Source organism: Lagenorhynchus albirostris, chromosome 16 (assembly GCF_949774975.1).
Source record: "Lagenorhynchus albirostris chromosome 16, mLagAlb1.1, whole genome shotgun sequence".
Taxonomy (NCBI): Eukaryota; Metazoa; Chordata; class Mammalia; order Artiodactyla; family Delphinidae; genus Lagenorhynchus; species Lagenorhynchus albirostris.
The window spans coordinates 67,767,562-67,790,878 of NC_083110.1; the positions used below are offsets into that span (position 1 = coordinate 67,767,562).

General features: G+C 45.5%; 1 protein-coding gene across 1 annotated transcript in view; it reads left to right on the plus strand.

Moving 5' to 3' along the window:
• Positions 1 to 23,317, plus strand: part of CASP7 (caspase 7) — a 31,007-nt gene continuing 7,690 nt past the window's right edge. The window contains exons 1-2 of the mRNA XM_060125563.1: positions 1 to 212; positions 6,374 to 6,483. Coding sequence (XP_059981546.1) covers positions 6,374 to 6,483 — 110 coding nt within the window. The 5' untranslated portion in view covers positions 1 to 212. The remainder of the gene's footprint in view (positions 213 to 6,373; positions 6,484 to 23,317) is intronic.

Genomic DNA, 23,317 nt, shown 5'->3' on the forward strand with positions numbered 1-23,317 from the left:
GGTCGTGCGCGCCGCCAACTTTACGGAGCGCGGGGTCCCGAGCCGGAGGCGGTGTCCGCCGCCCCGCCTGCCGGGTCCGTTTCCAGCCCCGGGCGACTCCTCCCCTGGCCGCATAGGGGCTTTTACTTTCGCTTTCGTTCGAGCGGCCGCAGACTCTCGGCGGAGGGACGGAGACGGCAGCCAGCTCTGGCCTCCCGATCGCCGGGGGAACGGTAACTTTGGCCCCCGCCTCCGCCAGCGCCTCTTCCGCCAGCGCCTCTTCCGCCCGCCGCCGCCCTCCTGCCCTGCCTTCCCCTGCCTCCTTCCTCCCTTCCCACCGAGCACGGTCGGTGGGGGCCCGGTCCCTTCGAACTAAGCTGCCCCGACGGCCGGCGCTCAACTTAGGGGAAGAAGGCTCTCCGCCACCCCCAGCATCGCCTGCTTTGTTCAGCTTGTCCTCCCTTCCCTTCTGGTCCCCGGGCTTGGGACACCCGGTACTATTCGGGATTTGGAAAAGAAGGAGGGGTGGATTTAGGAGGGCGGGAGGGGTTCGTTCTCTCGCCTGGCTAACTGCGGGGGCTCCCGTGTTGACAGCCCAGGGTTCCAGTCCCAGCGTCCTTGCCCGTCAGCTGTGGGGCCTTGGCCCTCTCTGTGCTTGTCTGTGAAATGGGGATAGTGGTGGGCCCGGGCTGACGGTTGCCGCGACGATGGAATGAGATGATTGTGGTGCATAGCAGTGCATCTGTCAGGGCTTAGCAGGCTACCCGTAAGCCGCTGTCATCTTTGTTCAGGTACCCTTGTGCACGGCTCTTGAAGATTCCTTCAGGAAGCGGAAGAAGGCAGGACTCAGGCTGCCGCCTTTCACCGTTGTATTCAACTTCGCTTTTTTGGGGGAAGTAAAATTATATGTGGGTGATTCTGAGTCATTCGCAGCCTTTTCCCTTGAACTCCTGGGCTGGCCAAGGACTTGGCCCTAACCTTAGTTTACTTACAGGCTATTTCCTCCTTTAGGGTCTATGGCCTGACCTTCATCCCAGGTAGCCAGTCACCGCCTAGGTTCATAATCCATTTCTGCTTCCTCTTAGCTCTGTGGCCTTGGGCAGGTTACTTAACCTCTCTGAGAAAACTGAAGTTTCTTCTGCAAATACAGCCTCTTAGCAGTGCTGTGAGCATCAGGTGGAGTACTTCATCTCCCAGCAGAGCCCCCTCCCCCTCCAGGTGCTGGAGGGGAGCGGTGGAGGTCCCCTGGGCTGCTTCTCTTTGAGCCTTTTAGGAAGATTGTCTTCGTTGGGGCAAGAGTGAGGCACAAGTTGTATTATGTCACTTTTCAGGGGAAGCAGCTGCAATGAAATTCAGACCGTAGCTGGGAACTGATTTCCTACCAGATCTGTACCAGTCGCCTATTAAGCATGTATAGAAATAACACTAGAGGAACTTTCTTTTCAGTCTCCACAAAAGCTGTTTAAAATATTAATGTGATTTTTAAAATAACAGCGAGGGTTGACAGTTGAATGTCGTCTTAGTCTTGAGTTCTGTGGACAGTGGTGATAACAGGGAATACTTAGTGAACATTTAGACACCATGCTTAGCATTTTACATGCGCTGTCCCATGCATCCTCATAGCCATGTGTGACTTAGGCGTCACCATTCTCCCATTTTACAGATGAGGAAACTCGGGCTTGGAGAGGTTGAGTACTTTGTTCAAGGTCCCATGGCTAATAGGTGGAGGCACTGATTTAAACCCCTGGTCTGTGGTTCACCGTAACTGGGTTCTCAGCCTCCCTCCTAGGTCCCTTTGGTTCTGTGGTCTGTTCCATATCAACAATTGATTCGGGGCCCTGAGGGATTAAAAATTTTTAAGTACATTTCAGTTGTGACATTTATCAAGAAATTTTGAGTGCCTGCCATGTACCTGGCACTTTTCTATAACTGGAACTATAAAAGGATGATTAAGATAATCTACAAATAAGAGTCCTAGTGGATCATAGTAATAATAATAATTAGCAGAGTGCTTACAGAGAGTGCCTGACATGGTTAATGCTTCATGTGTATTATATATTCATTTATTTAAAGAGAAGATAGATGTTTTTAACAATTGAAACAATTGAATAAGCAATATTCCCTTGAATGGCTGACTGCTCTTTGCATCCTGAGCGTTACAGCGGGGACGAATGCAAGAAAATAATGCCAGGCATGCCCTCTCCAAGTATAGTAGACTGAGATAGGCCTGCATTGTCTTGGGCTGTGAAGATAAGCAGAAATAAAAGGTCAACACCAAGTCTTGGCTTGACTAATATGATGTGACCGAGACCAGGCTCCCCACGCGGTCACCACCCTCATTCTGGGTGAACGTGATTTCACCCAGAAATTAAGCCCAGTCTCATAGGAATCAGGAAGTCACTGAGCGTTTAGCCTTACAGATTTCAGAGTAAAGCCCTAGCACTGCCTCGTTCTAGACGCACACTCTGGCAGCTTGTTAGAAGGGACTCTTGCTGCCCTCCTGGATGGTAAACAGCACCAACCCAGAAAGATGCTGTAGGTTTCACACAGAAGACCCTTCTGGCCTAGTGTTTGCAGAGAAAGTTCTGGAGATCCTCCTACCACTGAGCCATAGAAATCAGCCTGCCGCTAAGTCCAAAGCTCCCTCCAAAACTCTGGGGGGGGACGTGAGATTCAAACTGAGCCTCTCCATCAATGGAGCATGTCAGGTGTTTAACGGGCATGCAGTTCCCTGTGCCTCCCTCAGTTCCACCCTCACTGCTTCCCCTTCTCAGACCTCAGGTCAAACATTTCCTCCCCTGAGAACCCTCCCTAATTCCTCTGGGGCTAGGTCAGGTCCCCTACTGTGGCCACAAGTTGTTCATCCTCATGGCACTGATCACGGTTGTCCATCAACATTTGTGCTGTTTATCAGTGCCTGTCTCTCAACAAGGCAGGACCAGGTCAGGTGTATCCCCAGCTCCTAGCACACACCTGGTGCCTTGGACTTCCAGGAAATTATATCTATATATAATGGTCACACTGTTATATCATCATACTTCCTAGATTCAGTCTTTAAGATTAGCCTTAGCAAAAGACTCAAGGCTTCAACACCACATGTCAAATTTAGTGTCTTTTTCTGGTGGATTTTGTATAACGTTAACTTGTTAATTTTGAAAATACGTCCGTGCTTTGCTAATAACAGTCCACATTGAAAAGTAACTAAGTCTGTATAAAGGAAATGAAATAAAAATGACTGAGTGTTTTCTGCATGCCCGGACTTACACTCATCTCCTCTGGGGATGGCTTATCTCTGTGTTCAAGAAACATTTTGGGTCCTAATCAGAAAAATCTTACTGCCTCACAACTGGAAACAGGTTGGTGGCTATGATGGGGGGTTCACGATGTGTTGAGGAACAAGATAGCCGTCGGACTTCTCACTGTCTTTGTAAAGATCCGGCTACAGGATTCGCCCTTCCTCTCACTTCTCCCCTCACTGCCCAGCTCACCCCTAAACAAGCTGCAGGGTGACATGATAATGCCTCTCGGGGCTCAAGGACACAAGGTGGGCGTTTTGCCATCTTGGATACCTCCCCCCAAGTTGGATTCCTTCTGCCCACCTCCAAAAGTCATTGCTTGTGCTCTGGGGCACGGGGGTTCTGTGAGATAGATGCCATCTTGTTTTCCAGTGGTGTGAAAACATCCCTGGGTGAGCCTGACAGGAACACAGACCTGCAGCTGACACCCTGGCCCACTGTGCGATTGCTCAGAGACTGAGATCGGCAGGAATTAGAGCCTGGAGAGGTTTCCTCTTGTTACTGAAGGCCAGTCCCTTTACGGGAAAGGACACAGGACTTGGTTTAGGAGAGATGACTCAAGGCTCTGCTTCTGACCAGCTGTGTCACTTAGCTAATTCTCTTCCCTCAGTGCATTTGTTTCTTCCAGCTTCCCACTCAATTAATGTTTACCTAGCAAATACTTTTTTTTAATAAATTTATTTTATTTATGTTTACTTTTGGCTGTGTTGGGTCTTCGTTGCTGCGCGCGGGCTTTTCTCTAGTTGTGGCGAGTAGGGGCTGCTCTTCCTTGCGGTGCGTGGGCTCCTCATTGCAGTGGCTTCTCTTGCTGCAGAGCATAGGCTCTAGGCGCACAGGCTTCAATAGATGTGGCACGCGGGCTCAGTAGTTGTGGCTCACGGGCTCTAGAGCGCAGGCTCAGTAATTGTGGCTCGCGGGCTCTAGAGTGCAGGCTCAGTAGTTGTGGTGCACCGGCATAGTTGCTCCATGGCATGTGGGATCTTCCCGGACCAGGGCTCGAACCCCTGTCCCCTGCATTGGCAGGCAGATTCTTAACCACTGCGCCACCAGGGAAGCCGGATCTAGCAAATACTTTTTGTGTGCCAGGGGCCTCTGCCATGATGAACTTACATTGTCGTGTTTGAACCAAGCAGTAAGTAGAGTGCAAGTAAACAAGATCAATAGAAGGGCTGTAGAGGGACTGGGGGAAGGGAGGGAGTTGGTGAGGTAGGTGTGATCCAGGAGGACCTCCTGCAAAGGTGCCATTAAACTGAATTCTGAAGATTGAGAACTAGCCAGCTGGGCAAAGATGGCCTGTCCAGCAAACATTTGGGTGGTGACTACCAGAAAGGGAGAACCAGAAGCCCTGATGGACCCTGAAATGAGCATAGTGGGCCCAAGGATGCTAGGAGGCTGGGAGGCTGAATGGTGTGGTGGTGAGGAGTGGGTTCTGAGTGCCTGTTTGCCGGCTTCTGATCCAAGTCTAGTTTACTAGTTACTTAGCCTGGGACTAGTTACTAACCTTTTCTAACTGCAGCTTTCTCATCTGTCAAAAGGCAGTGATCATAGGGCTGATCTAACAGCATTTGGGGGAGTGTTAAATAAGATAATGCTTATGAAACAATTAGCACAGCAAATAATAAGTGTGAAAAAAGTATAGAAAAGATTAGATGTAAATGTAAGAAAATATTAAGATTTGACAAGGGTAGATCCTGCGTGCCAGGCTGCTCAATATTTTTCTGTACATTTAAAATACAATTGACCATATGCTTATGAATTTGCCTACTCCCTAAAATTTATCTGTAATTCCCAGATCAATACACACATGGGGCTTTTTTGGTCACTGGAAGGCATGCACAGTGTCAAACAACTTGAGTCACTTGATACCCATATTCCCAGCTGAGGCAGAGGCAGCACTGCCTTACAAAGTCCTTTTTGTGGTCTGTTTAGTGCTTCGTGTTTTGCATTTTTGTGGTTTTTGTTGATGGTTTCACTACTTAAAATGGCCCTCAAGTGTATAAGAAAGCTGTGCGGCCTAGTGTGTTAGATAAAAAAAAAAAAAAAAAAAAAAAGAGTGTGAGTTTCTCTTCTTATTATTGCTATTTTTACTCCTTAAAGTAAGGGAAGTAGAAGGTGAGTCGGGGATCCTACTGGCTGGTAGTTATCCTAGATCAGGGCTTGGCAAACCTTTGTTGTAAAAGGCCAGGTAGTAAAAATTTGGGGCTTTTTAGGCCACGTGATCTCTGTCACAATTACTCGACTCCGGTTGTGGTGGGAAAGTAGCCACAGACAGCATGTAAATGAAGGGGCGTGGCTGTGTTCCAACTTTATTTACAAAAACAGGTGGTGAGTACTTAGACTGAAATTTTTAGCACTGAACACCTGTATGTAGGAAAGAAGTAAGATCACAAATCAGTAAATTCAGCTTCAACCCTATAAAATTAGAAAAAGGAAGAACAAGTAAAACTCAAAGAAAAACCAAACAAACAATAAAACAGGTGGTGGGCCATCGTTTGTCATCGACTCCAGTACTAGATAATGAAGACCCTAAGATCCAATGAGTTCAGTTTAAGATTTGAACTTTTAGATCATAGGGATCTCGTGAAAATTCTTGAGCAGGAAAATAATTTGATGGACATCTACTCTGGTAGAACCATGTAAAACCATCTGAAGCAGAAAGAGAACTTTATACTCTAGGTCGTTGCTGTTTTTTAACTGGGTTTGAGTGATGTCGGGCAAAGGATGAACATCTTATAACCTGTCAGGAATTTAGGGGGAGTTTCTTGTTGTTACAGACTTTGACGAACCTTCCACAGTTTCTCATAAGCAGTGAACATTTAAGAAAGTCCTGAATGCTGGATCAGAAGCTCCCAGAGGGGCAGGGACTTTGCTTTCTTTGCCACTGTGTATCCAGTCTCTGGAATGAGGCCTGAAATGGAGCTGGCGCTGGAGCCTTTGAATGAGTTGTTGGTGCAGCAGCCCTGGAGCCCAAATAGGCAGTACTGGTCATCTCCAGGCTTAATTAAAAGCTATGTCACTGAATGAGTGTTATTTAAAAATATCATGAGGCCAGTGATGCCACTGGGTACCAATTTTCTGGTTGGTTTTTTTCCTTCCAGATGGGAGACAGTCAAGACCATATTGAGGAGCAGGGGGCTGGGGACTCAGCAAGCAATGACACAGTTGATGCGAAGCCAGACCGGTCCTCTTTTGTCCCATCACTCTTCAGGTAAGTTTCCTTCCTTGCTGAGTTAAAGAGGGACCCTGGGCCACTTCAGCCTGCCACGCCTCTGCCCTCTCCACCCACCCACCCACGCGGAAGCGGACCTTCAGGGAAGGAGGTCTATGCTGTGCGTGGGAGATTTGCACAGAATCCTGCCAGCTGTGTGTGACAACACTGGGGTCCCCCTGTGCACTGGCCTGTCCCCAGGGCAACCCCTAGGCTCTGGGGGTCTCCTGCCTGGCTGCTGCGTGTCTGAGTGGCAGCTTTCCAGGAGTGAGGGGCTGTCACCGCCAGAGGTGATTGGCCGCTAGCCTCCTTCAGGGCAGAGCATGGGCTGCTGCCGCCAGTGGGAACGGGCTTGGCTGAAAGACAGAACTGACGGCCATGGGATGGGAAGTTGTAGGGTGGCACTCTGCTGATTCCTACCTTTTCCTTTTTGGAGTTCACTTTTGAAGTTCTAAACTTTGCATTTAATAATAATAATAACAGCTTCGTTTGCTAAGCTTCTGTATGCCAGCTCAGTGTTGCATGAGTCCTCATGATCAGTCCCAGGAGATGGTTCTACTCTTACCATCATTTAACAGGTAGCTAAACTGAGGCATTAAGAGGGTTAGTAGGGCTTCCCTGGTGGCGCTGTGGTTGAGGGTCCGCCTGCCGATGCAGGGGACACGGGTTCGTGCCCCGGTCCGGGAAGATCCCACATGCCGCGGAGCGGCTGGGCCCGTGAGCCATGGCCGCTGAGCTTGTGCGTCTCCCGTGCTCCGCAACGGGAGAGGCCACAGCAGTGAGAGGCCTGCGTACTGCAAAAAAAAAAAAAAAAGGTTAGTAGCCTGCCTTTCTGGTGGCAGTTAATAAATGGCAGAGCTGAACCCAAACGGTACCAGCGCCACTCCCTTAACAGCTCTGCGTGCTTTCTATTTAGAAGTAGGGCTGCAGGGACGTGGGAGAAGCCCCTTCCCTCCCCTCCTTAACCTTGGTCATGTGAGTGGTATTCCCTGGCAAGAGGCAGGAGCGGTCTGTGCGTCAGAGCATCAGACTTCTCCGTAGCGCCTACACCAAGCCCAACGGCGGAGGGACAGCGAGGGGGATAGGGGGTGAGGTTAGGGAGTGCTCCCAAGCAGTGTTCGGGGGGAGAGGGAGAGCTGGTGATGAGGGGCATCCTGGCTCCCTGCAACATCCCGCAGAGATCCTTTGGTCATATCATCCCAGACATGACTCGGAGAAGTGGAGAGGCCTCGGCGTCCTGGGTCCGAATTCCACTGGCGCTGGTTGCCATTGAGGGTCAAAGATATCTGATGAGGTGACCAGAAAATACATCTCCAATTACTGAAAACTTTTCAAAGCCATGAGTTCCAGTGGTCCAGGCTAAACCACTCCCCAGTGCAAACCCTTTAGAGCAGTGGCCTTCAAATGTTTTCGCTCGCATACCCACCAAATAATGTAAAACTACACACCCCCTCAGAAGAGTTGCAAAGGATGTAGTAATATTTCAGTTTTCCCATCTCTCTGAGTATTCAGCCTAAGCAGGTTGCCTCTAAGTGAAAGAGAAACGGGAATCATATGATAGCCATTTCATAAGTCTTAGTTAGATGATGTGGCAGTTTCTATGTCATCTAAGATTTCAGGGTGGGTGAGAAGTCCACCCTTCTCCTCTCTAGTGGGAGATGGGAAACTGGGGAAGGGGAGGTGGTATCATATTCAGGCAGAGCAGTTTTAGGAGAAATACAAATGGAAATTGAGGAACCGGCAATTCATTTACTTAGAATTGTCTTGTCTGCACCCCTTGGAAAATCTCTGAGTACCCTGGTTGGAGACCACTGCCTTAAAGACCCATCATTTTGCAAAAATAGGTGTGGTCTGTGATGTGGGTTTTTTTTTACCCCCTTAACTTCTTTGGAAAGGTAAATAAGCCTGGGTAATTTTCTGTATTCTGGTCCACTATACCTTTTTTTATAGTGTGGGCGGTATTGATGTCAAGCTACATATTATCAAAATAAACAGTGAATATTTAAATTAAATACTTGCAAAATATTTAAATTCCATTTTATGAACTGCTTATTTTAGTTGTATGAATTGCAAGACATGATTGTTGAATTATTAAATGTACTTGAACTACAATAAATGTCAATTTAATGTCTTATTCATCTAGGTTGTGAAATGTTAGTTGTTTATTTTCTTTGCCTTCTCTAGGCATCTGACTCGTACCCACGTGTGAGATGGTACACGGGCTGTCTACCAAATAGGCAATCAATGCAAATAAAATTCAATTAGGATTTGCGACATACCCGTAAAATTTAGATTTTTCCTTCCTTTTTTTTTTTTTTAACTTCAGCAGGATAGGAGGTCCGTTCATCTAGTAAAGTATCACTGGCTTTAAAATTAATCACTTGAGATGCCATTTTTGGTCACATCCATTATTTCATTTATTCATTAAATACTTGCGGCGTGACAGAGAGCACTTAAGTCCCTTGCACCAAATCCCATGGTTGATTAGTGGCAGAACCAGGATTTGAACCTGTATTCACCTGCCTCTCAAAACCAAGCTCTCAACCACCAGTCTCTGTTGCCACCTTTATGTACCTGGTTCTGTGTTTGGCCCTGGCGCTGCAACCAGGGGCAAGAGCAGTGAGGTCGACGTGGCCCTTGCCTCACTCACGTTCTGGTGGGGAAGGCAGACATGGAACCAGTAACTGTGGTGTGATGACCCCCGGAGGGGACAGAGCAGAGACAAGGGGAGATGGGCTGAACCAGATTTTAGCAGGACTTGTCTGCAGGTCACGTAAAGAATTTGGAATCAATCCTAAGGACGGCGATGTCACTAAAGGGTTTAAGCTGTAGAGTGACTTGATCGATTACACCTGCGGAAACCCACAAGCCCACTGGCGCTGCAGCATGGAGGGGAGTGCACTGAGGAGGGCTTTGTGGTGAGGGGACGTGAGTTAGGAGGCCATTGCTGCTCCCCAGGCCAGAGTGGATGGTGTAGATGGAGCGGGACCGGGGCTTCCAGAGGTGCCTGGGAGGTGGAAGCCACCAGACTTTGACCAAGTGGAGGGAGAGGGCCGACGAAGAGGCAAGTGGCACCTGCACCCCTGGGAATAGTTGAAGGTGGCTCGTGCCCACTGAGCCCCCTTGCTCAGCAAAGAGGTAAAGCTGTGTATGTTTCTAGTGTCACAGTGACAGAACCGCACCAGCATTTGCTGCCTCTCTGTTCCCCTGACCGTGCCTGCTGCCTCGGCTTTGCTGACTGAGACCTCGTGAGAAACTTGGCTGGCGTCAGGGGCCTTGTATATGATGGGGTGAGACTCCGAGTGCGATTAAAATGGGGTGATCTGAAGCAAAGAGGGAGTGTCCCTTATCACACCAGACCCATGGACGCCCCACACTTACCCTCTGTGCCTTAAGGATTCTAACTGGGATTGTTATCTGTGACTCACTGGGGTGACCTGAACACAGCACTAGATGCTGGTTGCTTCCTGCAAGTCTGGCAGGTGTGCAGTAGCCCCTCCCATGGCCCCCGCTGTGGCGCGTGGGGAACTTTGCATCCCACACTTCAGAGGTGTGGGTGCAGCCTGTGGGAACATCGCTGGCTGCTCCCTGCAGCTGACGGCAGGCACCTTCCCCCTCCCGTCCCATCCCCAGTTCCCTTCTCTAAGTGTCAGAATTGCAGGGAGGTAAGGCAGTGGAGGGGGAAGTAGCACCCCCATCCGTCTCTAATTGAGGACCCTCGCCCTCCTCTGGAAACCTCAAGGATTCTGGGAAACGAAAAGACGCCTCTTCTTCCCCAAAAAGCCTGGGCTGGACTCAGGTGGTCCCAAGCCCTCACACTTGTCTTGGCTTTTTTGTGTCAGTGCCACTAGATGGCATGACAGCATCATTTTATTTCCATTTCACTGGATCCTGAATAAACCAGGCAGTTCCTTAATTCACTTTTCTTAAAAAGAAAACAATTGATTGAAATATCTTCAACTTATCTGATTATTGGAGAACATTTGGAAAACACAGAAAACCACAAAGGAAAAATATTTAGAATGTAAATTTTACATTAGTAAAGTGCTTGGACTTAAAAAAATAATGACTTAGAAGAAATAAGTACTGTCTCCTCTGATCCGCATCCGTGGAGCTAACCAACTGTGGATCAGAAATATTGGGAATGGAAATGCCAGAAAGTTCCAAAAAGCAAAACTTGAATTTGCTGAGTGCCAGCCACTATTTACATAGTATTTACATTGTTTTAGGGATTATAAGTAATCTAGAGATAATTTAAGGTATAAGGGAGGATGTGCATAGGTTATATGCAAATACTACTCCATTTGAAATACGGGACTTGAGCATCCGAGGATTCTGGTATCCTCAGGGGTCCTGGAACCAATCTCCTCGGATACGAAGGGCCAACTGTGTGTGCGCGGTCTATGTTCATTATGAGCCATAGTTGATGAACAAGGCTCCCTGTCATCTGCGAACTTGAAGAGGGATCCCTCTTGATGTAAAGGTAACCCTAGATCCTAGACAGGGTTACCGGTCATGCAAGTCAACGATGTGGTCCCTGCCCTGGATACAAACTCAAGTTCTTAGTGAATATCTAGGTACGGGTATAGAAAATAGCTAATAACAGGTAGTAACTGATTGCAGAATTGTAGAGTATTGGAAGGTGTGGGAGGCTGGGAGAGGAAGGATGAGGGTGGGCCTGGAGGAGTTGGGACCTGTCAGAGAAAAGGCAGTGGGGTTATCAGGGGACTAGAAGAGCCTGCCTGCTGGGGCCAGAGCCACGGTGGGAATGATGGCCAGGCCCCACGGCACAGGTCTGGGAAAGTGGGTAGAGCCCATGGACGGGCTGAGTTTGATCCTGGCAGCACCACTGAGAGCCACTGCACATATAAGACCAAGCCCTGCCCAGTAGCCTGGAAGATGTCCCCCTTCCAGGAACACTTCAGCTGTGAAATCAGAGGCTCCTTTCTGAGTTCTGCTCAAGGTCACTGCTAAAGGAAATAAAAACCAGATTGCGCACGCTCTCAAATTTCCCCAGGGCCTTGGTGGAGCCTTGGGTGTCCCTGCTGAGGGAGGTATTTATCCTTCCAGTTCCGCGTGAAGAGGGCAGGAGAAAAGGCTTGTTTTCAAAGCTTGATAAGCTCCCTACTTTTGAAGCACTGGCTCAGATCCCATGAGCTTTCTCCTGTGTATCATCTTTGTGTTCTGACCTTTGTCCTCCTTGGAGTGTGTTTCATAAATGCCGCTTGGTTGTAATTCTTCTTTCTCCTGGGCTGCAACTTGAGTTGCTCCACCAATTGTGTTATATGTAAACATGTCCCTATTTAAAAAAAAAAAGTGTTATTTGTGTAATTATAAGAAAGATCCAGGTGGCCTGCCTGTTCATTTGGAGGCGGGTAGGGGAAGTGTTTCAGAAGAAGCAATGCTTTGGAATTGGAGAAAAGAACAAAGAAAGCAGACCTTAACTCATCCCAAGGACTATGTCCCTAATTAAGCAAAAGCCATTCAGTCACACTCGTTTGATTGAAAGAGGCCAGGTCTGAGGCCCCTAGAAAGAAAAAGAACATTAAAACATACCCAGGCAGTTTACTTTTCCATAAAGGAAGCCTTCAGATTCAGACTCCAGAATACTGGATGCCTGTCTCCCAACTTTCTATATAAAGAGTAATAAAGAATTAATGCTATATTTGAAGTAGTCATGATACCACTTAAAATGACAGCAGTGCTGGTATGGAGTTGGACAACCTAGGTTCAGATCCTGGCCCTGAGTCCCACTCTTTAGTTGAACAACTAGAGCAGGTGTTTTGACCATTTTGAGCCTCAGTTCCCTCATTTACGTGACAGGGATATGAATTCCTATCCACTGGGTTGTTTGTGAGAATTAAACTACCTGATAAGGGAGAAATCATAGAATCATAATTTCAAACCGGAAGACTCCTTGAAAGGTAATTTATCCAGTTCCCCTTCTGTGTAACGATCAAAGAAAGTGAAGGCCAGAGAGGCAAAGTCCTCTATCCATAGTCACCCAACAGGACCAAGACCCAGGTCTAATTTGGGGTCCATTGCTCCCCCGCCCCTTACGTCAAGTACCACCCACAAGTGCAGTGGCATCTAGCTATTCAACCATATTAATCCACCAGCGGGGTGTTTTTTTTCTTCCACCCAAGTGGGTCAGCAAATTTAATTCTTCATTGAAAGTGCTCCCTTTCTGCTTCACTTCAGCTGAGAGATGGTATACAGACAGCATTTCAACAGGGCTAGCGATGGGGTTTCTGATAAAGAGGGCCACGTGCCCATTTCAGGAGCAGCGAGCCACACCTCTGAACCATGGTCATAGGCTCTAAATCTTTGAAGCCATGACTTCTACGTGTATAGAATACCTCTAGTTATTTTAGATTATTGCTTTTCTAGAGGGGAAAAAATAAGCTCTAAAGTTAACAGAAAAAGTGAGGAAGGGAGGTAAATGTCAGTTTTCCATAGTGATAGAACTTTTAAAACACCGTTAGTGTAGAATTAAGTCCAGTAATAGAAGAGTATTAGGAAAAGAAGCCCCGTTGCTTCTCAAGGGAGCTCCTAATCACAAATAAGAAATGTGCATTATGGCCTTGCCTATTCAAACCCCAAGCTTGCTGGTGCTCAGGGCTTTCTGTCTGGCCTGCATCTGGTAGGGTGAATTTGTATACTGCTCAGCTGAAAGTGAACAAGATGGATGAAGTGGTTGTGTAAGAATCAAGACTGAAGTGTGTGAGCTGTTCTCAGTTCTGAAGCTTGCAGCCACAGTACAGACACCATTGTGTCTCCCACTTCATTCTAGGCTATTTAAAGAGAACTCAGTCCTTTATTTCCCCTGAATGGTGTTTTTCTTTGAGTCATTTGTCAATTTTTATTGCCAGAGGTCTCTGTTCTTTTTTTAAGGGGGAGGTTGGAAACATGGAGGCGGATAATTCTTCTCCTAAGCCTATTTTAAACTGACTTTGTTTCCCAGTGTAAGTGGGAAATTTACTTTTGCAAATTGAGTTTCAGAGAAGAATGCACGGAGCCAGTTTTTTCTCCTTCACAAACCTGAGGATGGCAAGTGATTAGGGGGTTTCCCAGGAGTGCAGATGTTATAACTCCCCTTCATCGGCTTCCACGTTTCACTGACTGGGACCTTGAACCAGGAAATGGAGAAAAGCGTTGCTTAATAATTTGGTTTTTATGCATCCACCTCTTCCTGATTGCATTTGGAGGGGCGGAGTGGGGAAGTGTGGTAACTCCTGAGTCATTCGCTTTATCCAAGACCCTTGAAAAATGTTTATATACTTCATTTGAAAATTAAACTATTTGGTATGCCTCTATGGTCTTCTATTTTATTCTTATATTACTACCTTGAGGACCTTTAAAAGGAAAAAAATAACCTGATGAATTTGAACTCTCTGATTCAGCACGAACTCACTTCGTATTTTTGTTCACTCATGTAGAACTTTACATATTTTGCACCTCCTACGTGTGCTGTTTCGCCACCTTTTGTAGATTTGGCACTTCGGTGGGTTGCCCACATCTGCGTGCTCATCACTTTAAATAGCTGTGTAGTATTTTATTCTCCTGATACTCTGTCCCCTGCTTAGCCATTTCCCCATTGTTTCCAGTTTTTCACTCTCAGAGATGGTGCTACTGACTGCATCTTTGTGGAAATGTGGGTTTTTTTCCATGGGACCCCAAGTTCCTAGAAAGTCGCTTTTTCTCTAGGGAGCTGTCCTGGAGTGGGGAGGATGCAGCCATGTGGAGCCTGGGTATTTCTGCCGGTCAGCAGAGAAGGGGGAGGCCAGTGTGACTTTCCCAGCCCCAGTGTGAATGGTCCTATGGAAAACTCCAGCGTGCGGTTCACTGCTGATTCAGTCACGGGCCTTCAGGGCCGGACGGACTGTGCCAATCTCCTGCCCCTGCTGTGCTCCGAGCATGTTGAGTTTTTATTATTTCAGAGAAGAAGGAAACTCGCTGCCGGTCATCGCAGGGCGAAGCCTAGTTCTGATGCAGAGGGGGTTGCTTTCAGATGGAGACATGAGGTACCACCTTCACTCTCTCCCTTCCTCTCGGTCTTGTTCTTTGCCTTGGTATGTCAGGACTGCTGGGAATGCCCTCTACTGAAATCCTGAAACCATGAATGAATCATCCCAAAAATATTTAGACAAAGCAGCTAGGAAAACCAGAGCCCTAGTTCCGAATGAAGCAGCCCTGGGGAAATGTGTGCCTGGTGGTGTGTTTACTTTCATGCTGATGAATGTCTGCAAACAGACAGAGCTACTGGGAATCCTATTCACGGAGACACTTTAGAAAATAAATAGCGGGTTTGCAGTGCTTATATTCCCTTCCAAATATAGAAAGGTGTAATTCACGTTTCGAGCAGCCTGGGGGATCTGTAAGAAGATAAAACCTGTATTTATTCACTCTGGTGATGGGGAAAATTATACTTGTACCCAGAGTGGATTGTAAAAATTTTTTGTGCACTTTCTGAGGCTTTTCACTTCTTTGTATAGTAGGTACAGTATTTTTATCCTATAATGTTTTCTGGTATGTGTTACTGTAGACTCTTCAAGGAAGTCTTTCTACATAAATAACTATCAGAGCTTGGTGGTAACTCTTTGCCTCTTGATTTTGCTGAAATGACTGCGAAATCTGAGGTTCCAAATAATGGCTCTCGACCCGAGAAGTTAGGATAATCTAGGTCCTTCCTGATAATCAATGCTGGTATTATCTGTGTTCCTAGCAGAGATTTGAGCGTACCAAAATACATCTGGGAAATGAAGACAGTGGTCCTTGCACATATGAGCAAGGAAATACAACACCAGCAAACATGAAGGATGGTTAGGAAGCGCCGTAGTCAGCCAACCTGCTTGTGTAAATTAACTGCTCATTGTCTTTGATGCACACTTGAATGCACTTCCTATGTCAGTCTTTCTACCAGGCTTTTGTAGTTGTTGTGACCTTGCTTGTCCAGCCCTAACCAAGCACAGTGATTTCGTGGTCAGATTTGTTGTTTTAAAATCTGCAGCCAATTGTATGTAACACATGAGCTTTTAAGAGGACTTGGACTTTTTACTTCACTGGTCTGGTTTATCACAGCCTCGCACTTAACAGCAGGTTCCAAAACCAGAATCCTGTGTTTCTCCTCAGTGTCGTAATCTTGGCCAATGTGTTCAGAATGTAAAAAGGTCAAGTTAAAGACTAAGTTTATCAGCACAAAATTAGCAAAGGGAGGGAACAGAACGGGGCCTGGCGAGGGTACAATGGGAAGTGATAGAATCTGGCGTTAAAAATACCCTGGCCAGCCTTTATTTGTTACATCTTTCCATACCTCTCATTTGTACTTTGCAGAACAAGTGGGGGTAATGATTATTAACATACTTTGTAAAGCATAAAACCCTTTTAAAAAATATTAATGAAACAACAAGGTCCTACTGTATAGCACAGGGAACTGTATTCGATATCCTTTGATGAAACCATAATGGAAAAGAATATGAAAAAGAATGTATATATGTGTGTGTGTATGTGTGTGTGTGTGTAACTGAATCACTTTGCTGTACAGCAGAAATTAACACAGCATTGTAAATCAACTATACTTCAATAAAATAAATTTTAAAAATATATCAGTGATACTTGTTCCTGGTGACTTAGGGACTATCTTAAGTGGTTCCTCCACCATTTGTACCGTTTGTCAGAATCAGGAGAAAGGCTGGTTTCCATTGATCTGGACTTGAACAAAGTGCGGGTGCCCACCTGTTGGGGTCTGTGTAACGGCAGTGCCCACGTGTGCTAGCATCTTCTGCAGAAAAGGCCAAATGAACCCAGGACGACAAGAACAGCCACTTTTAGAAAATCTTGTCTTTGGGAGAGGATCGCCAGCTGAAGAAGTTTCTAACCTGGATCCTTGAAAGCTTCTTATCACCCTGTTCATTCCCACCCTGGTGCCCACCCCTGGAGAACCCGTGGTGCTGAGCTGTGGACCAGGCCACTGCCATCTCTCTGCAGTTGGCTGATTAATGAGCACCATCTCTTTGGAGCCCTTGAGGGCCTTGCTTCTGTCCAACAGCAGTTGTTTATCTGATGATCTGCTTGGCTCTGACCATTGATCTCCAAACAAACAGTAACTCTTTATGAGCTGCTAGCACTTCGGTCACAGAGCTCACCTCCCCCGACTGTGCTGATAGTGAGTTACAGGGCCACCAAGGCTGTGCTGGGGACTCACCCAAACATTGTGCAAACAAGGGAGAATAAGGATGGCATTGCTTGCAAAGTGGCATTTCCTGGAAGCCTTTTGGTTGTGCAGTTAGTTTCGGTTTAATGTTCAGCTCAGCTGTCACCTCGGGGAGACCTTGCAGGTTTCGTGGAGAGCCATAAATCCCACACATGACCCTAAATAGAACCACACTGCTGCCCAGGGCCGCCTTCCACAGGCCGTGCTCCCCGAGGCATATCTCATTTGACTTTCTAGCCAAGAGCTAAGGGGCCCAAAGGCTGCAGCCTTGTGGAGAGTGATGTTTGATAGGGTGGGATGAGCTGGTACTCTCTACCCTGCCCGGGAGGAAGAGGGACTAGCCCGCAGGGACCTCTGCTTCCATGGGCTATGGAAGTAGCGAAGGGGCTTGAAACAGGAGTGGACACTGCAGTGAAAGGTGAGGGCCAAGCGGGCCCAGGCAGTGCTAGTGCTGAGGCTAGTGCTGAGGCCCTCAGGCTTCAGAGGATATGAGCGTCTCCAGGAAAATACCCAGGCCTGGCTCTGATCCCCGGGGTCTAGGGCGAGGCCTGGGAATCTGAATTTTAACAGAGAAACCCTGGAATAAGGGACGTGGTGTCAGACCTCAGAATACACCTGGACACTACCCCCGCCTAGCTGTGTGATCTTGGACAAGCTAATGTAATCTTTTTCCATGAGATATGGAGTTAATGTCTCACAGAGTTGTTGTAAAGATTACATGAGATAATATATGTAAAGCAGTAAGTGTTCAAAAAGTAGTACTTATTAGAACTTTATTTATTATTGTTGTTACTATTTTTTTTTTTTGGTACACGGGCCTCTCACTCTTGTGGCCTCTCCCGTTGCAGAGCACAGGCTCCGGACGCGCAGGCCCAACGGCCATGGCTCACGGGCCCAGCTGCTCCGCGGCATGTGGGATCTTCCCGGACCGGGGCACGAACCCGTGTTTCCTGCATCGGCAGGCGGACTCTCAACCACTGCGCCACCAGGGAAGCCCCTGTTGTTACTATTGACACGTAGAGGAAGAAGGCTAGGGAGAGGGGTAAAAATCATAGTGGAAAACAGAGAAATGGGGTGTCCAGGGACGCCTTTCAACAACTCGCACAAAAAAAGTATGAATCCAAAAAGTAATTTTCAAAACAGGTCTTGAAATCCATTTGCAGCAAGTGATTTTTAACTATTAAATAATAATTTTTATTTTAATCTTTTGAGTAGTTAACTTATTCATAGATAGAAAAAGAGATATACAGTCAAAATTCTTTCTCCTTCCTGCCGTCCTGCTCTTGGCTCCAGAACACAGGTAACCACGTTTGATGCTATTTAATAAATAACATGAGTAATAATGATGATGTTTATTTACTCAGTACAGCTTGCTACATGCTGCACACTGTTCTAAGTGCTTTGTGAATATTTACTTGTTTACCAGCTCTGAGGCAGATGCTATAATTTTGTCCTTTTTACAAATGAGGAAACTGAAGCCCAGAGAGGTTAATACGTAACTTGCCCACGATCGCTCAGCTATGTGGTGGAGCAGGGTTTCAAACCCAGGCAGTCCCGCCCGGAAATCCGTGGATTTATCCATTATATCATCCTGCAAGGGTCTGTTTATGCAAATACAAGCAAGATACGAATTTTTCCTGACACGTAGCGCACTGGTCTCATTGTTTTGCCCCTTTGTTTTGTTCCACCCTTAACACTGCTTATTGGAAATCATCCCACATCAGGATAGGGAGAGCTTCCTCATTATTTTAACAATAACTATGTGGTTTAGATTCAAGACCCTGCCTTTTACAGTCCACCCAGGAAGTAGAAGCCGAATTAGATCTTGATACTTGCCCTGCTGGTTATTATGGGAGTGAGTGGCTAACTGAATAAACTTAGGTCTGCCAACCAGATCTTTTCATTGAGGCCTGCTATTAGGGTTCAAAACTGGACATGGGAACCCCAGGGGGAAATAATGGAAGAGAACTTGTCAGTCCAAAAGTGTTTCCAAATAGTATTGGGTGTCACACACAAAAGAAAGACTCAAGCAAAGCGATTGCCCTGTGTTCCTGCGGAATCAGCTATTGGGGCTCCCTAACGTATGCCCCTCTCAGGAATCAGCCCCCTTCCTATATGTGAGGCTGTACTTAATTCATGTCTCTGCAGCACCCTGGCAACAGCAGCTGGCAAAGTGGAAGAGATGGCACTGCTCCCACAAGAGGGAAACTGGGGTGAAAGGGAGATAGATAATCCCCAGGAGAAGGGACCCCAAAGCCTCACAACTAGTAGGTGGTAGACTCTAGTCTCTTGGCCTCTTTTACTTGCGGAATCTATCCATAGGCAATAGACTTTAGTCCACCTGGTTTCTTCCTGGCTCCTTTCCCCTAGTGACTTCTCGACAATCATTTCTTCCTCTTATTTGTCTCTCATTACATGCTTTAAGCTCATCATCAGGGTTTGCTTCCCCAGACTTAAGCTACAGATGGAGTTTTCCCAAAGCCAGTGCCTCTTAGGAAGATGAGCGCAATGGGATCAAGTTGCTAATCACTCTCTGATACACATCTTCGGTGTGGGAAGACCTGGGTTTAACAAAAAGCTATTTGAGTTAGAAGGAAAAATTAATATGGACTGACTCAAATCCGGAAAGAAGAAGCAGATATTAAGTTCATTTTGAAAAATGAGAATTCAGTTTAGGGGAAGGATAAGAAAGGGAAATTGTCCTTATCTCCCTTGAGATATTTACTGGGGAATCACATAAGAATCACATTTCATATTCATTTTTAAGGTACTTTTTATAACCATGGAAAGTGTTTTCTTTAAAGTGTGTATATCTTTATATACACACTTTTGTGTTCCTTTTTTTTAAGCAGTTAGTTTTCCAAATTCTATTCTGATAGAAACAGAGTTCTTTCTTTTTCGTGTAACTTATATCTGAGCCTGTTTTTCTTATAAAAAATGCTCACTGGTGTAGTTGGGCTTATGGCAGCCTAAAAAAATCACAGCTTGTTTATAATTTGGATATCATTGTAAACTTTGTTTTAAAATAATCTGTATTGCAGAAGACAGAAGTGGAATTTTCTCTCATAAAGGGCATAAACTTGACCTCCAGCCCACCAGACATAATGCTCCTCTTGTTAGGGTCTTCGAGTGAGCTTAAATTAGCTAAAGTCCTCTCAGGAGCCAATGAGAAAATGCAGATGAGAATTTTATCAAGATCCCAGCCCATAATCAGCCCTGACAAACGCTAATTGTTGTTATTATTACCTATAAAAAGGGTGTGATTATGCCCCCTCCACCTACCTCAGAGATGTCAGTTGAAGACCGACATCTTTCTGACTGACTTCACTCTGTATGACAGACTCTAGGTCCATCCACCTCACTACAAATAACTCAATATCGTTTCTTTTTATGGCTGAGTAATATTCCATTGTATATATGTGCCACATCTTCTTTATCCATTCATCCAATGATGGACACTTAGGTTGCTTCCATGTCCTGGCTATTGTAAATAGAGCTGCAATGAACATTGTGGTACATGACTCTTTTTGAATTATGGTTTTCTCAGGGTATATGCCCAGTAGTGGGATTGCTGGGTCATATGGTAGTTCTATTTTTAGTTTTTTAAGGAACCTCCATACTGTTCTCCATAGTGGCTGTATCAATTTACATTCCCACCAACAGTGCAAGAGGGTTCCCTTTTCCCCACACCCTCTCCAGCATTTATTGTTTCTAGATTTTTTGATGATGGCCATTCTGACCGGTGTGAGGTGATACCTCATTGTAGTTTTGATTTGCATTTCTCTAATGAGTAATGATGTTGAGCATCCTTTCATGTGTTTGTTGGCAGTCTGTATATCTTCTTTGGAGAAATGTCTATTTAGGTCTTCTGCCCATATTTGGATTAGGTTGTTTGTTTTGTTGCTATTGAGCTGCTTGTAAATTTTGGAGATTAATCCTTTGTCAGTTGCTTCATTTGCAAATATTTTCTCCCATTCTGAGGGTTGTCTTTTGGTCTTCTTTATGGTTTCCTTTGCTGTGCACAAGCTTTGAAGTTTCATTAGGTCCCATTTGTTTGTTTTTATTTCCATTTCTCTAGGAGGTGGGTCAAAAAGGATCTTGCTGTGATTCATGTCATAGAGTGTTCCGCCTATGTTTTGAGAGGGGAGACTTTAGAAGGTAGGAGACCAGACTGAGGGCATTTCTCTTTTAGAAATAAAATGATACGACGGAAGAAATTTGACCCTATAAAAGTGGAGGATAAAGTCATGTTGAGGTTGAAAACAGCAATATGGAATCTGAAGTTTCGACTTAACATAGCTAACCTGTAATCTGGACCAAAGTAGGAGGAGAAAGGGGAAAGACCACATCCTTTCAGAGATTCTGAGAAACTCAGGTAACATTCAATGAAAACTCAGAGTGAAATACCCTTGGAGCCACACCCATCAGGGAACAAGCTCAGTTTTCACTTTCACTTTACTTCTTCCAACTTTTGATGGAGCTTTGGGAGGATGGTGGACAAATCATTCTAACAGATACTCAAGAGCATAAGGCTCTGGAACGCTGACATGAAGGAGGAGCCTGGGTGATGGTCCCACCTTGCCGATCACTAGCTGGGTGACCTTGGACAACCCCCTGCCTCTCTGTGGACCCCAGTTTTCATGTCTGCAAAATGAGCAAATAAAACCTGATTCATTCATTCATATGACAGTTTTTAACTTCATTGCCCGACTAAAACCTCTCATACAGTATTTAGTAGAAGTGGCAAGAGTGGACATATTTGACTTGTTCCTGATTGTAGGGCAGGAAGCATTCAGCCTTTCATCATGAAGTATGTCGATGAAAATTCAGTTAACTATCACATCAGGAAGAAAACGGGAATTTTATTGGAGCCAAACCGAGGGTTATAACCCAGGAAGCGTATTCTCAGAAAGCTCTAAGAACTGTTCCACCTGTTAGAAGTCAAAGGCACAGTCATATTCATTTTCGCGATACAGGCTCATCCATCAAAATGACATGCTGATGTTTCACATAAAGTTCACCAAAGTTACATAGTCCAGATAAGCATATGCAAAGCCAGCAGCAAGTCACCCACGACCCCCTACGGAACTGGGAAAGAATGCTATTTTAAGAAGTTACATTGCTAGTATCCGAAGAAAGAAGAAATATTGATCTTTACAGTCGAGCGGGCACTCCTGTCTTTGAGGAGTTCTGGTTAACATGGAGTGCAGAGGTAAACTGCACATTAGGGACGGAGGGAGGAGGCCCAGACAAACACAGAGAATTTTATGTTTAATTTTTTCTTGTTCCACCTTAAAATATAAATTTTATTTCATCAAGTATGATATTAGCACTGGGTTTTTCATAGATGCCCTTTGCAGGCTGAGTTAGTTCCACTGTAATCCTAGTTTAGTGAGCATTTTTATCATAGCAGGGTGTTGGATTTTGTCAAATGCTTTTTTGCACCAATTGAGTTGATCATGTGGTTTTTGTCCTTTATTCTGTTCATACAATGGGTTACATTGGTTGATTTTTGGATGTTAAACCAACCTTGTGTTCCTGGGATCAATCACACTTGGTCATGGTGTATCACCCTATTTACAGATTGCTGGCTTGGCTGGCTGAGAGTTCATCAAGGATTTTTGCATCTTTATTTATTAGGGCTATTGGTCTGTAGTTTATAACCAATATTTATTGAGCAACTCATATGCCAGGCGTTGTTCTAGGTGTTGGGGATTCTGCAGTTTTTCAAAAGAGATAAAAAAATCTCTTCTGTCATGGAGCTTACATTCAGACGGTCGACTAGCAGTGAAGCTCCCCACTGACGTTTGTCATTGTTTTCCTCTAGCCTGTCAACGGTGCCCCAGATTCCAGTCTCAGTGCCTGTGTGCCTGACTCTTAGAAAACTGGATGGTCAGTGTCTGGAGATCGGAAGGGGCCTACTTTCTTGTTTAAGTTGCTGTTCCTTTTTTCCCCTTTTAATGTAAATGTTAATTAAATTATAACATCTACATAGAGAAGTGCACACACTTCTGTACCCTTTTGTGTATGGGTTCTTTCACTCAGCGTTACGTGTCTAAGATGCATCCATGTGGCTCTGTGTTGTCATGGTTTGTTCACTCTCATTATTGTAGGCATATATTTTATTGTGCTCACTTCACTGTGCATCACAGATAATGTGTTTTTTTTACAAGTTGAAGGCTTGTGACAACCTTGTGTTGTCAGATGATGGTTAGCATTTTTTAGCTATGAAGTATTTTTTGATAAAGATACACCTACATTGTTTTCTTAGACATATTACGCACTTAATAGACTACAGTATGGTTTAAACATAACTTTTATATGCACTGGGAAACCAGAAAGATCATCTGACTTGCTTTATTGGGATATTTGCTTATTGCAGTGGTCTGGACCGAACCCACTGTATCTCTGAGGTCTGCCTGTCTATAGTATTGCATTGCTTGAATATTCCACAATTTATCCATTCTACTGTAAATGGACATTTGGATTATTTCCTGTTTCGGGCTGTTTAAATAGTACTGCTGTGCACATGTGTGGCTCTGTCGTTAGGTAAACGTCTGCTCTCCTTTGAGCTATATACCCAGGAGTGGAATAGCTCTGTCATAGGATATATTTAAGTTC